The sequence below is a fragment of the Babylonia areolata genome, chromosome 6, assembly GCF_041734735.1.
Source record: "Babylonia areolata isolate BAREFJ2019XMU chromosome 6, ASM4173473v1, whole genome shotgun sequence".
NCBI classification, from domain to species: Eukaryota; Metazoa; Mollusca; class Gastropoda; order Neogastropoda; family Buccinidae; genus Babylonia; species Babylonia areolata.
The window spans coordinates 54031476-54047213 of record NC_134881.1 but is presented as its reverse complement, the minus strand read 5'-3'; the positions used below and the strand labels follow the sequence as shown (position 1 = coordinate 54047213).

Below are 15738 nucleotides of genomic sequence, written 5' to 3'. Positions count from 1 at the left end.
AAGAAAAAAAATGATGGTGGTGGTGGTGGTATCTGACTTGTGTCTTTGTCAGCTTGTCATTGAACAGAGCAGCTAGGTTTTGGGTTTTTTTTCCCCAAAAAACAACATAATAATGCAGGAAAACAGCTGCAGCTAACAATTAACTCTTCCATGAATTTGAAAGTACTCTGCAAAGATGTCTAAAAAGGTTATAGGTTCCAAAGCCTTTTAAGGCAGTAGGAAGGCAGGGCCCAAACCTCCCCTTCCGCCACTTTTAACTCTCTCCATACGAACGGCGAAAGAGACGACGTTAACAGCGTTTCACCCCAATTACCATCATCAAAATATTGCAAGTGGAAGGCTCTTTACTGAAGAGGTGAATGTTGACAAAGAATACCACAATTCTGACGACGGAAGCTAAAGGTTGGGTCATTCAGACACCCACTGGACATCTGAGGGGTCTGTGTAGAGGAGAAGAGAGGACTGGCCGTACTGAGTGAGTTAAACCTTCCCCAACCAGAGTCGGGTACCCGTTCACACCGGGGTGGAGTGGGGAAATCCAGAGTTATGTGCCTTTTCCCAAGGACACAACAGCAGGCAGAGATGGGGCCTTCAACTCCGGTCACTGGTGAAGAAATTCAGCACCTCACTGATTGTGCCTGATCACTGGTGAAGAAATTCAGCGCCTCACTGATTGTGCCTGATCACTGGTGAACAAATCCAGCGCCTCACTGATTGTGCCTGATCACTGGTGAACAAATCCAGCGCCTCACTGATTCTGCCTGATCACTGGTGAAGAAATCCAGCGCCTCACTGATTGTGCCTGATCACTGGTGAAGAAATCCAGCGCCTCACTGATTGTGCCTGATCACTGGTGAAGAAATCCAGCGCCTCACTGATTGTGCCGGATCACTGGTGAAGAAATCCAGCGCCTGGCTGATTCTGCCACACACCCCCTCCTCCCTCTCTTGCCCCGTAGTCATGGAGAGAAAACATAAACACAGCGGTGAAATTCAGTTAGTGCAGGCACCTGTCTTCTTCTTGTTATTCTTGTCAATATCAATATGTACAATATGTACATATGTATGTTAAAATGTATGTATGCATTGTGTGTGTGTGTGTGTGCGTGTGTGTGTGTGCGTGTGTGTGTGTGTGTGTGTGTGTGTGTGTGTTTAATTTCTTAATCACATTTTGGTGTGTGTACTGTGTGCGTAACATTGATGTACTGTGTTATGTAAACAAAAGTGTTTTGTAAAGCAGGTCGAGCAGATTTCTGGATAGTGTGCTATATAAGTATCCATTATTATTTTTATGACTTCCATGATGATGATAATGATGATGATTATTATTATTGTTGTTTTTGTTGTTTTTCCCCAGACCGTTCACTGTTATTAGCCCCCAGCATCACTCCTTCATTGTCTGATTAATTAAGGAACTAATCCATTGCCTCTGCCTTGTTCATGGTTTGTCTTGTGCTGACGTCAGCTTGCATCTGGAGTGTATTATATTACCTATTTAGATTTTATAACGAAAAAATACAGTATAGATATCCATATCAAGACATTTCCTGTTTGCTCACATAAGAAAGTGCCCTTAGTGTTGTCCTTGTATCATCTTTCTCCATTTTTTTATTTTTTGTATCTGTCTTTGATGTACTGTCGTTGTGGTGCTTATGTTTGTTTCCCTATGTCATTTGTTCAGTTTATAATAATCAAGGAATGAGTGCAGAACCTGCAATACGTATTTCCCATATCCCTCTGTATAATGTCCTATGTCTTATTACACATCTTTTTCTCACTTAAGCTTTGATTTGATGTCATGTGTTACATCTGTGTTGTGTGTAGTATTGTGTAAAAGGAATGAAAATATTTTTAAATGAAGCAATCAGTTGACCAGAGTGGCTTTCTGTCCCATCAGGCTGGGCTGGACCTGGAGGTGTCGGAGGAACAGATGTCCAGCCTGCGTCAGACCTTCCAACGTCTGGACACCGACATGGATGGGTCAGTTTCTGGGTCAGGGTCGGGGTCAGTTTCTGTGTCAGGGTCAGTGTCGCTTTCAGGGTCAGGGTCAGTGTTGCTTTCAGGGTCAGGGTCAGTGTTACTTTCAGGGTCAGATTCTGTGTCAGGGTCTTGGTCAGTTTCTGTGTCAGAGTAAGTTTCTGGGTTAGGGTCAGGGTCACTTTCAGGGTCAGTTTCTGTGTCAGGGTCAGTGTCAGTGTCGCTTTCAGGGTCAGTTTCTGTGTCAGGGTCAGGGTCAGTGTCGCTTTCATGGTCAGTTTCAGGGTCAAGGAGGAGTGTGTGGGTTTCAGCACATGTTTAACACATAAAAGGTGTTGGGTGGATGGCAGTATTCATACGTCAGCACATGTTTAACACATAAAAGGTGTTGGGTGGATGGCAGTATTCATACGTCAGCACATGTTTAACACATAAAAGGTGTTGGGTGGATGGCAGTATTCATACGTCAGCACATGTTTAACACATAAAAGGTGTTGGGTGGATGGCAGTATTTATACTTGGCATATATTTAATGCATAAAAAGTGGAGTGACAGGCCCGTGGTTGAATGGGTTAAACTAACTTCAAAGAGAAATAATAATTAAGTACAACTAAAGGACACCTTGCTGGCTGTTAAATGCTTATAATGATGAAGTGATTAGTTGTTATTGGTGGTTGTTTCAACACCACATTCAGTGTTAAATGCTTATAATGATGAAGTGATTAGTTGTTATTAGTGGCTGTTTCGACACCAAATTCAGTGTTACATGCTTATAATGTTGAAGTGATTAGTTGTTATTAGTGGCTGTTTCAACACCAAATTCAGTGTTACATGCTTATAATGATGAAGTGATTAGTTATTAGTGGCTATTTCAACACCAAATTCAGTGTTACATGCTTATAATGTTGAAGTGATTAGTTGTTATTAGTGGCTATTTCAACACCAAATTCAGTGTTAAATGCTTATAATGATGAAGTGATTAGTTGTTATGAGTGGCAATTTCAACACGTTCAGTGTTAAATGCTTATAATGATGAAGTGATTAGTTGTTATTAGTGACTGTTTCAACACCACATTCAGTGTTGAGTGCTTACAATGATGAAGTGATTAGTTGTTATTAGTGGCTATTTCGACACCACATTCAGTGTTACATGCTTATAATGATGAAGTGATTAGTTGTTATTAGTGGCTGTTTCGACACCACATTCAGTGTTAAATGCTTATAATGATGAAGTGATTAGTTGTTATTAGTGGCTTTTTCAACACCAAATTCAGTGTTACATGCTTATAATGATGAAGTGATTAGTTGTTATTAGTGGCTGTTTCAACACCAAATTCAGTGTTACATGCTTATAATGATGAAGTGATTAGTTATTAGTGGCTATTTCAACACCAAATTCAGTGTTACATGCTTATAATGATGAAGTGATTAGTTGTTATTAGTGGCTATTTCGACACCAAATTCAGTGTTAAATGCTTATAATGATGAAGTGATTAGTTGTTATTGGTGACAATCTCTTCTATCATTGCCCGGTGATGTGACATCTCTGAAAATGTGATTGTTGTGCTGGGAAAAAAAAAAGACTTCAGTGGATTTTTTGTCAGTATAGATAGTCTGGTATTTCAGTTGTCTAGTATCACCATCGTTCTGCTCATGACGTTACGTTGACCTAATCTGGAGACACGTTTGAGTCATGTTGAGTTCTGTTGTTTGTCGACAATCTCCCCCAAAGTGATTGTTTAATCAAGTCATGTGTAGTAATCTATTGTTAATCATCTTGCCTAATATGATTGCTTACAAGTGATGTATTCTGATGTGGGTTTGTGCAGTTGTTGACCAGTACGTGATGTAGATAAGTGTAGTTGCTAACCGTAATATGGTGATGTAGATTTGTGTATTTGCTGTCCATTGAGGTAGATTTGTTTAGTTGCTGTCCATTGTCCATTGATGTAGATTTATGTAGTTACTGACCATCGTAATTTAGATTTGTTGCTAACCGTAATATGGTGATGTAGATTTGTGTATTTGCTGACCATTGATGTAGGTTTGTGTAGATGCTGACCATTGATGTAGATTTGTATAGTTGCTGACCATTGATATAGTGTTGTGTAGTTGCTGACCATAGTGCGATATAGGTTTGTGTAGATTCTGACCATAGATTTGTGTAGTAGCTGACAATAGATTTATGTAGTTGCTGACAATAGATTTGTGTTGTTGCTGACAATAGATTTGTGTAGTTGCTGACCATATTGTGATGTAGATTTGTGTAGTTGCTGACAATAGATTTGTGTAGTAGCTGACAATAGATTTGTGTAGTTGTTGACCATATTGTGATGTAGATTTGTGTAGTTGCCGACCATAGATTTGTGTCGTTGCTGACCATAGATTGGTGTAGTTGCTGACCATAATATTTACTGTGATGTGGATTTGTGTAGATGAAGACCACTTCCCCTACAACTGTGACTGTTTCAGACACCTGCGCTTTGATCAGCTACAGTCTCGGCTTCCTGAAGAATTCTCCCGTCAGCAGGAGGACTTTGTGAAGCAGGTTTGTTCATCAGTTTCTTTGTGTGCTTTGTGATCTTTGTCTCTGTTATAAGTGTGCTGGTTGGTTCATCAGTTTCTTTGTGTGCTTTGTGATCGTTGTCCCTGTTATAAGTGTGCTGGTTGGTTCATCAGTTTCTTTGTGTGCTTTGTGATCGTTGTCCCTGTTATAAGTGTGCAGGTTGGTTCATCAGTTTTTTGTGATCGTTGTCCCTGTTATAAGTGTGCAGGTTGGTTCATCAGTTTCTTTGTGTGCTTTGTGATCGTTGTCCCTGTTATAAGTGTGCTGGTTGGTTCATCAGTTTCTTTGTGTGCTTTGTGATCGTTGTCCCTGTTATAAGCGTGCTGGTTGGTTCATCAGTTTCTTTGTGTGCTTTGTGATCGTTGTCCCTGTTATAAGCGTGCAGGTTGGTTCATCAGTTTCTTTGTGTGCTTTGTGATCGTTGTCCCTGTTATAAGCGTGCTGGTTGGTTCATCAGTTTCTTTGTGTGCTTTGTGATCGTTGTCCCTGTTATAAGCGTGCTGGTTGGTTCATCAGTTTCTTTGTGATCGATGTCTCTGTTATAAGCGTGCTGGTTGGTTCATCAGTTTCTTTGTGTGCTTTGTGATCGTTGTCCCTGTTATAAGCGTGCTGGTTTGCTCATTAAGTTATTGTCCTGTGTGATCATTGCTTCTGTTATAAGTGTTTAGGTTGGTTCATCATTTTCTTGTGCTGTGTGGTCATTGTCTCTGTTATAAGTGTGATGTTTCCTTTTTTTTTCTTCTTCTTCTTTTTATTTCTTTTTTTTTTTCTGCTAGAACTGTTGCACAGGTGCCCACAGACATTTTTCTGGTTTCAAACTGGACAACAACAAGGACGCAGTTATTGTTATTCTTCTTTTTGATACGTACTTGATGACTGGTCTGAGAAACTGGGGCATGGAAAGAGGGAGGGGAGGGGGGGAATAAAGAGAGAATCATATGTGCTGTGAATTTATGTGTGTGTGCACGCACACACTTGTGTACAAAATTATCCAAATGTATATATATATATATAATTATGTGTGTGTGTGTGTGTGTGACAAAATATTTGTGTATATAGATGTGTGTATGCATGTGCACACACACGTGTGTGTGTGTGTGTGTGTGTGTGAGTGTGTGTGTGTGAATGTGTGTGTGTGTGTGTAGTGTAATGCAGTGTAGTGTAAGAGAGGGTACACATAAGAGGCACAGCGAACACACCTGAGCGCTTGTCAGTTCACGCATGTGCATGAGCTCCGCTAATGATAATGTGTGTGTTTTCTTTACATGTGACTGAGCTCTCTTTATGATATATTCTTGTGTGTGTTTACCTGACATGTGGGTGAGCTCCCTTGTTGATGTGTGTGTTTACCTGACATGTTGGTGAGCTCCCTTGTTGATGTGTGTGTTTACCTGACATGTGGGTGAGCTCCCTTAATGATACGTTGATGTGTGTGTTTACCTGACATGTTGGTGAGCTCCCTTGTTGATGTGTGTGTTTACCTGACATGTTGGTGAGCTCCCTTGATATGTTGATGTGTGTGTTTACCTGACATGTTGGTGAGCTCCCTTGATATGTTGATGTGTGTGTTTACCTGACGTCTGGGTGAGCTCCCTTGATGATATGTTGATGTGTGTGTTTACCTGACGTGTGGGTGAGCTCCCTTAATGATATGTTGATGTGTGTGTTTACCTGACATGTGGGTGAGCTCCCTTAATGATACGTTGATGTGTGTGTTTACCTGACATGTGGGTGAGCTCCCTTAATGATACGTTGATGTGTGTGTTTACCTGACATGTGGGTGAGCTCCCTTAATGATACGTTGATGTGTGTGTTTACCTGACATGTGGGTGAGCTCCCTTAATGATACGTTGATGTGTGTGTTTTCCTGACATATGGGTGAGCTCCCTTAATGATACGTTGATGTGTGTGTGTTTTGCTCAGTTTCAGTTTCTCAAGGGGTCATCACTGCATTCGGACAAATCCATATATGCTTCACCACATCTGCTAGGCAGATACCTGACAACAGCCTAACCCAAAGTGCGACCGCTTTCTCCCAAGTTTGACTGGAAAATCAAACTGAGCTATCTAGTCTTTCGGATGAGACGATAAACCGAGGTTCCGTATGCAGCACGCACTTGGCGCACTGAAAAAGAACCCATGGCAATGAGAGTGTTGTCCTCTGGCAAAATTGTGTGAAAAGAAATCCACTGTGATAGGCACACAAATATCTAAGCATGCACTCGAGGCCTGACAAGTGCGTTGAGTTATGTTTCTGTCAGGTATCTGCTTAGGAAATGTGGTGTAGCGTGTATGGATTTGATCGAACGCAGTGACGCCTCCTTGAGAAACTAAAACTGAAACTGAAACTGTTTTCCGTAGATGTGAACAGGCTCCCCTAGTGATATGTTTATGTGTGTGGTGTCCTGACTGTGTGTGTGTGTGTGTGTGTGTGTGTGTGTGTGTGTGCTTCAGGTGTATGACATCACCCATTCCAGTGCCGAGTTCTTCGGGGTGGATGAGTTCATGATGTTGGACCAGCTCACCAAGAGGGTGGCCTCTCTCACGTGCGTTCTGTCCCTCCTCTGTCTCTGTTGCTGGGGTCTTCGGGTGGTGTCCTGTGTCCTTTGTAGTTACTGGTGTTCATTCTGGTCAAGATTTGGTTTGTTTACTAGTGTGTGTGTGTGAGTGTGTGTGTGTACTTGTGTGTGTGTGTGTGAGTGAGTGTGTGTGTGTACTTGTGTGTGTGTGTGTGAGTGAGTGTGTGTGTGTGTGTGTGTGTGTTTGTGTATGTGTGTGTGTGAGTGAGTGTGTGTGTGTGTGTGTGTATGTGTGTGTGAGTGAGTGTGTGTGTGTGTGTGTGTGTGTGTACTTGTGTGTGTGTGTGTGTGTGTATTTGTGTGTGTGTGTGTGTGTGTGAGTAGTGCTTTAATAGTCGTGTTTGTGTGTGTGTGTGTATATGTGCATGAGGGGGTGTGCATGAGAGAAAGCAGGGAGGGAGGAAGGTAGAGTGAAATGAAAATGAAAACATTTTTAACAGAGGGAAAAGGAACAAGCATGCATTGGCCTCCATTCATCCTGCCTCACAAAAAAGAGAATGGATTATTTGAGGAAATGGGGGTGGGAGGGAGTGGGGGGCAGGGGCGTAAGGGAGAAACAGAGAGAGAGAGAGCGAGGGGGGGGGGGGGCAGACAGACAGACAACATGATCACTTCATGAGCCAGTCCACCAGTTCAGACTGTGACAGCTGCACAGAATGTCTTGTTTTCATGCAAACTGCTCATAGACCAGTGGCAGGTGTTCGGCATGTTGAGAACTCTCTCAGAACTCAGAAATGTTTTATCGTAGAAGGCCTTCTGACCTATTACAATGTTGAGCACACACACACACCCCCCATCCTACACCCTCACACCTCCTTCCACATCCCCCCCCCCCCACACACACACACTTGCGCACGCGCAGACTCGATTTTGTAAAACCGGGCATGCAAACACATGAATCGAAAAAATCAAAATGGTAAATGCCTTCCATCGTGAGCAAGTCCGCTTAAACATGTACATTCGTTGTTTTAAATGTAAAACACAACAGAACTCAAGTTGTGCCGGTTATCATAATAAAGCAGCGTGACGTTTATTAGAGTGATAAATAAAGCGACCTAGACCTGGCATGTGGAGAGAAACTGTGAGAACATCACCACCGGCAGTTTCCTGACAGGCTGCATCATAAACGCTGTATTTTTGTGCTGTGCTTTCAGTGGTCCAGCTCACGACGCATTCGGGAAAATGGAGTTTGAGTCCCTGGAGAAGTCCATCATCAGATATGTGGTGAGTGCTGCCCACAGTCATAAGTACATTCAAATAGAAACGAATGTTCCTTGTTTTGGTTTTCAAAGGAAGTTTATTTTGAAATGGTTTGCACTTGTGTTTGAATTTGAGTGTGTTTAATCAAGACTTATGTGTAGCGTGTTGTTGTGTCTGCTTGTTTTTTTCTTTCTCTTTTAAGCTTACACATGTGCATACGTGTATTTGAGAGTCACCTGAGTGCGTGATGGTGTGTTTGTGTTTGTGTGTGTGTGTGTGTGTGTGTGTGTGCTGGGTACTACCCATGCAGACCTTGGCAGTTATTCAATACCCTTCCTCAGTATTGAAGATGCTGTGTAGGTAAGGTTTTGCCAGGACCTGCTTCACTGAGTGTACAGCACTTAGCATTGAGAAGCTTAGAGAAGTTACACAGTAACAATACAATACAACGAACACACTACAACATAATACAACACAGTACCGTGTGGCTTTGCCAGGACCTGTTTCACTGGGCCGACAGCGCCCAGCGCGGCAAGATCAGCACAGACAAGCTGAGGGAAGTGATCGGCAGGTCACAGAACACAACGCCGTTGGAAGAGAGTTCCCCCGTGTGGGACACCATCATCGATTCCCTCTGTCTGGTCAGTGTGTGCACACGTGGTGGTGGTGGTGGTGTGTGTGTGTATGCGTGTGTGCATGCGTGTGTGTGTGCGCGCACGCATGAGAGCGTGTGTGTGTATGTGTATGTGGATGAATGAATGTGCATAAGGGGGATTAGGGGGGATGGGATGGAACTGTGTGTTTTATTAAATGTGTCTTTATGTGCATGTTGGGGGGGTGGGGGGGTACTGCCTTTGTATTAAAGGTGTCTTTATGTGTGTGTGGAGGGGGCGGGAGGGGACTTTATCTTTGTATCAAATGTGTGTCTTTGTGTGTGGAGGGGGGGCGGGAGGGGACGGTATCTTTGTATCAAATGTGTCTTTATGTGTGTGTGTGGGGGGGGGATGGGGGGGGAGGGGACGGTATCTTTGTATCAAATGTGTCTTTATGTGTGTGGAGGGGGGCGGGAGGGGACGGTATCTTTGTATCAAATGTGTCTTTATGTGTGTGGAGGGGGGCGGGAGGGGACAGTATCTTTGTATCAAATGTGTCTTTATGTGTGTGGAGGGGGGGCGGGAGGGAGGGGACGGTATCTTTGTATCAAATGTGTCTTTATGTGTGTGTGGGGGGGGGGGGAATGGGGGGGAGGGGACGGTACCTTTGTATCAAATGTGTCTTTATGTGTGTGGAGGGGGGCGGGAGGGGACGGTATCTTTGTATCAAATGTGTCTTTATGTGTGTGGAGGGGGGGCGGGAGGGGACGGTATCTTTGTATCAAATGTGTCTTTATGTGTGTGGAGGGGGGGCGGGAGGGGACTGTCTTTGTATCAAGTGTGTCTTTATGTGTGTGGAGGGGGGGGGAGGGGACGGTATCTTTGTATCAGATGTCTTTATGTGGGTGGAGGGGGGGCGGGAGGGGACGGTATCTTTGTATCAAATGTGTCTTTATGTGTGTGGAGGGGGGGCGGAAGGCGACGGTATCTTTGTATCAAATGTGTCTTTATGTGTGTGGAGGGGGGGGGAATGGTATCTTTGTATCAAATGTGTCTTTATGTGTGTGGAGGGGGGGCGGAAGGCGACGGTATCTTTGTATCAAATGTGTCTTTATGTGTGTGGAGGGGGGTGGGGGGGGAGGGGGACGGTATCTTTGTATCAAATGTGTCTTTATGTGTGTGGAGGGGGGCGGGGGGCGGGGGGGACGGTATCTTTGTATCAAATGTGTGTATCTTTATGTGTGTGGAGGGGGAGTTGTAGAGTGCGAGGGTAGATGGGTATGTATGTATGGATTTGCATGTGTACATGAGCATGTACTATGGATTTATGTGTGTGCACACGAGGATTGGTGAATTGATGTAAACACATGGATGATTGATGTGTTTGCATATTATATATATACATACATATATATATATATCCTTATGTATGTGGGTAAAAATATTGAAATACACACACAGAACACGCATGCATGTATACATTTGCACACATCACTAACAAATGGTGTGGTTTGTGTTGGCCAGGATTACACTTCCCATGTCCCCAAGACTAACAAATGGTGTGGTTTGTGTTGGCCAGGATTACACTTCCCATGTCACCAAGATTGAGTATCTGGCTCACGTTCCGCTCTTCCTGACTATGGCCCCGCCTGCACCCAAGTAGATCTCTGTGTGTGTGTGTGTGTGTATGCCTCTGTGTGTGTGTGTGTGTGCGTGTACGTGTGTGTGTGTGTGTGTAGAAGGTTGATTACTGATGTGTTAACTTATTTTGTACATGTGCATATGTACTGCTGTGTATGTTTGTCTCAGTTCTGGTGTCATGTGTCTTTGTACAGTTGTCTTTTGTAATATTGGCTCTATCTGTACAGACCATGTAAATCATGTCTCCGGTTCAGAATTTCATGTCATTTCTTATGTGATGAACTTCAGTGAATAGAATGATTTGTCACATAGCATTATCATCAAATGTAGAAATGAAAGGTATGAATCCTGTGATAATGTGTGTGTGTGTGTGTGTGTGTGTGTGTTGAAGAGGTGTCAAGCACCGTCATAAAGAGAATTGCTTACTAGTTTTGAATTTCTCATATTTTTTCTTTCTTGTGTGTATTTTTGCAATTACTTATAACTTATCTGATCTTATGACAAAAAATTGTGTCATTGGCAACTTAAACAGTTTTATACCCAGTCAGATTATTTAATTTCAAGAGAATCACTGAAATCAAGTTTGTTCTTTTTTTTTTAACATCATTTTTTGTCTTCAAAGTTTTCACTTGCTTCTTTTTTGTGTTCGTTGGCTGCTACTCTCATGTTCGTTTATCATTCCTTGTATTCTTTCATAATTATCATTTTTTAATCATAACATTTGATTGTGAAAATCAAAATGTATAACGTCAACAATCATCAGATTGTATGACAGGATGTCATCGACTTCCTCCCTTTTTTCCCATGTTCACTGGTATGTACAAGTGGACATCAAAAACAAAATGGCCTGCTGCATAGGCAGCTGTTCTCCGTTTGCATGGAAGGTATATTCATGCTTCCATGACCCACCAAACACCGACATGAGTCAGGGGATCTGTCACAAACATGAGCAAATACTGGGATTGACCCCAGGACTCTCAGACTGAAAATCCAGCACTTTGATCAACCCATTGGCTTACTGTACCTGTTGTTGGATTTGTTGATTCTATTTTTTCCCCTGATTTGATTGACTCATTTTGTCTTGGGGGGTGGGAGGGCGTTCTTCGGTAAACGTCTTTCTTATGAAGAATTATTGATTTGTGCTTGTGTACACTGCGTTCACACGTCATTGTGCTTTGCCTTCGTCTTACACTTCCCTTCTTACTTTCTTTTCAAGCTTGACAGAATTTTTTGTTTTTATTCACAGGAGTTTTGTTAGGCTGTGATATATCTATTATATTTTCAGTGTTGCGGCAGAATTGGTTAGGTTTTGGACTTGTGATGGGTGATCAGAGTTTGAGGCCATGTTTATGCATGGTGTTGCCCTTGGGAAAGACATTTGACTCTGACTTACGACTTTGGCTGGGGATGGAGAAAGTGGCAGAAAAGATGGATTGGGCCCTGCCTTGACCTGTGCCTCGCCCCAGTGGACTTGGGTTCAATGCCCTGATGGATGATCGGCTATGGACATTTAACTGTGGAGTACTTTGAATATATAGTATTCTTTATATTGCTTTTTACCTTTGGAAATTACTTCCCTGTATGTGAATGGGTGTAATAATGGACGGGTATGTGTGTGGATGTGCGCTTCTGAACAAACAACATTGTATGCCATCATTAATGATGTACAAGTGATGCTTCTGCCCGACTTGGGATGGGGGAGGTAAAAGGGGTGGAAGGAGAGGACTTGGCCCTGTCTTAACCGCCCTATGCCAAGCCCCAGACATAGTGGGTTGAAATTCATTGTCCCATTGGCCTTGAAAGACTTTGGGACCATTCGGTTTTGTTTTTTTACCTTATTGTAAATTATGGCACTGTCTGACATTGCTGTTTTCCATTCTAATCTATTGATGAAGTTGTACAGATGGTAAGGCCTTGTGTCTTGAAGACAAAGCAGACTGTGATAGATTCATTGCCAGAGGACATCAGTTGTACAGCTTGTAAGGCCTTGTGTCTTGAAGACAAAGCAGACTGTGATAGATTCATTGCCAGAGGACATCAGTTGTACAGCTTTTGATAGATTCATTGCCAGAGAACATCAGTTGTACAGATGGAAAGGCCTGGTGTCTTGAAGACAAAGCAGACTGTGATAGATTCATTGCCAGAGAACATGAGTTGTACAGCTTGTAAGGCCTTGTGTCTTTGAGCCATGGCAGACTGTGATAGATTCATTGCCAGAGAACATCAGTTGTACAGCTTGTAAGGCCTTGTGTAAAGCAGACTGTGATAGATTCATTGCCAGAGAACATCAGTTGTACAGCTTGTAAGGCCTTGTGTCTTGAAGACAAAGCAGACTGTGATAGATTCATTGCCAGAGAACATGAGTTGTACAGCTTGTAAGGCCTTGTGTCTTGAAGCCATGGCAGACTGTGACAAGATCTTTGCCACAGAACATCACTTGCTCCCTTTTTACAGCAGCTACATTGTGTGACCCTCTGCACTGTGCTGTAAAATAAAGGCTGAAAAGGCTTCAGAAATCAATGTGTGTCTTATAAAAGCAATGTATGCACATGTGTGTGTGTGTGTGTGTGTGTGTGTGTGCGTGTTGTGAAAAAAAAAATCAGTATGGTACTGGCCTTACTGTCTACCCAAAATTGTGTGAAGAACACAGAATACTATCCAGTAAAAGTGATGATTTGCTGTTTCAGAATCGTGAGCGATGGCTGCAGAATTATTAACTCACTCAGTACAGCCAGTCCTCTGTTCTCCTCTACACAGACCCCTCGGATGTCCAGTGGGTGTCTGAATGACCCAACCTTTAGCTTCCATCGTAAGAATTGTGGTATTCTTTGTCAACATTCACCTCTTCAGTATAAGAGACTTCCTGTTAACGCTGTTAACGTTGTCTATTTCGCCGTTCGTATGGAGAGAGTTAATGGTCAATTCCGTTCGTATGGAGAGAGTTAATGGTCAATTCCCTTGTTATTTGTCAGAAACCGCAAAATGAAGACGACACTTTTTGGATTATGTCATACCCCTCTCCACCCCACCCCTTCCCATAAAAAGTATTTTAAAAAGTCACCACTTGTGTATGTGCATGCCTGTCTGCCTGCATGTATGTGATAAACATTCTCCATCCAACCAAGAGATAAAACCACGCATGCTTCATTTAGCTCTTCACTGTTATTTCTTGGATGTCCACCAACAATCATGACCCTTGGTATCCACAGGTCAGTAGAGAGGAGCAAAGCCAGGAAGGGGAGGAGTAGGAAATGAAATGAAACGGAACACATTTTATTTCACAAGAGTCACTGGCAGAATTCGTGCAACTGCTTGTTCACAACCGCCCCTCAAAGACAGATCTCCCCCCCTGCCCCCAGAAACATTGGCCAATGAACAAGGGAGGGGTGGACAGGAGAGGCACAAAGAAATCCAGAGTAGCTCTTTGTTCACTCTGTCAGCAGGCAAATGAAACAGAATGGTCAATCCTCATCAAGGAAAAAAACAACAAAAAATAAAGCTTATTTTGCACAATCACCCCTACGTTGCCCAATCACAATACAAATACCACATGCATCACACATCATGCAGGAATGACACACGCATCAACCCTTTGCATCACACATCATACAGGAATGACACACACATCAACCATTTGCAACACACACATCAACCATTTGCATCACACATCATACAGGACTGACACACACATCAACCATTTGCATCACACATCATACAGGACTGACACACACATCAACAATTTGCATCACACACATCAGAGGAATGACACACACATCAACCACATTCATCACACAGGAATGACACACACATCAACCACATTCATCACACAGGAATGACACACACATCAACCACATTCATCACACATCATAAAGGAATGACACACACACATCAACCACATTCATCACACAGGAATGACACAACCACATGGCATCACACAGGAATGACACATACATCTACCACATTGATCACACAGGAATGACACACACATCAACCACATTCATCACACAGGAATGACACACATCAACCACATTCATCACACAGGAATGACACACACACATCAACCACATTCATCACACAGGAATGACACACACATCAACCCTTTGGTGAGGTCAGCCACTCAGTCACTTCCTATTTATTATACCATTCCATATTGTTTTGTAATATTCAAACAGCAATCTACCCCATTTGGTAAACAAAAATTGAAACAATAAAAATGCATATTCATATTCGTACTAACATGAATGAACCGTGCCATTAAAAATATGTTTGGTTGCATAGACTTCATTTCAACCACCATGATATTAAACACAAGACCATTTTTATCTTCAGTTATCACATGCATATTTCACACACACACACACAAGCACACAGAGAAATCTGAAAACTGGTTGATTGTAGGCCCATGTCCCCAGCACTTCTTTCATTCTTGTTGAAAACACAACATGAATTGTTAATTGGTCACCTAGTCCCCTGTTAACAGAGCTGAAGAAACTGACAGGATGTGCTGATCACCAGTAAAGGGGCATCACAAGGAATCTTGGGTCTCTTCTGGCTGTGGAGTTCTGGAGACAACAATCTGCAGGACTGCCAGAGTCAAATACCTTCACAACCACTCCTGACTTTTGGAGGGAATGTCCGCTCTGTGTAACCAGGTAACAGGATGGTGCCAGCACTCCAACATGTCAACATGCAAAGGAAAAAATTCAGAGAATGTCTACCAAGTTCATCCATCACCAGTTCATGGGCATTTCTTCTTCCACTTAACGACCAACATCGGTATGCTGATGAAAATTATCATGTTGTGGGAGGTTGCTGTTGGGCGCAATTCAGCTGGGCTACCGAGGGATGTTCTGTTAACTGGTGGGGGAGATGGGGCACAGTCCACTGGTGTGTTCGCATCTCCAGCTTGGCCAATCCGGCTACCGTAGCGGTCCCCGGGAATACACCTGACTGGCACAGCCCTAGCCTTCTACGACACTGCTTACCAGTGGAAAAAAACGAAAGAAAAAAAGTGGGGGTGGGTGGACTTGCTGGCTGGTGTGGACCTAAATAGAGGTGTTGGAGGGTAGTAGTGTGGGGTGGGTGGGGTAGGGGGGTGAGTCTTTTCTGTTGTGTCACAGGCAGCAGGCGAGTCTAGACTTGAAGCAGTCCAGCGACTTAGCTTTGACAACCTCCTGGGGCAG

General features: G+C 43.1%; 1 protein-coding gene across 6 annotated transcripts in view; it reads left to right on the top strand.

Moving 5' to 3' along the window:
* LOC143283157 (uncharacterized) overlaps window positions 1-13452 on the top strand; it is a 58488-nt gene extending 45036 nt beyond the window's left edge. For 3 of the 6 annotated variants that reach the window (XM_076589307.1, XM_076589308.1, XM_076589306.1), the window contains 6 exons: window positions 1897-1979; window positions 4449-4524; window positions 6997-7088; window positions 8276-8345; window positions 8819-8962; window positions 10494-13451. In XM_076589307.1, coding sequence (XP_076445422.1) covers window positions 1897-1979; window positions 4449-4524; window positions 6997-7088; window positions 8276-8345; window positions 8819-8962; window positions 10494-10577 — 549 coding nt within the window. In that variant the 3' untranslated portion in view covers window positions 10578-13451. Of the gene's footprint in view, window positions 1-1896; window positions 1980-4448; window positions 4525-6996; window positions 7089-8275; window positions 8346-8818; window positions 8963-10493 lie in introns of all 6 variants that reach the window. The other 3 variants (XM_076589304.1, XM_076589305.1, XM_076589310.1) reach the window with 3 other exon arrangements.
* The last annotated feature ends 2286 nt before the right edge of the window (window positions 13453-15738 follow it).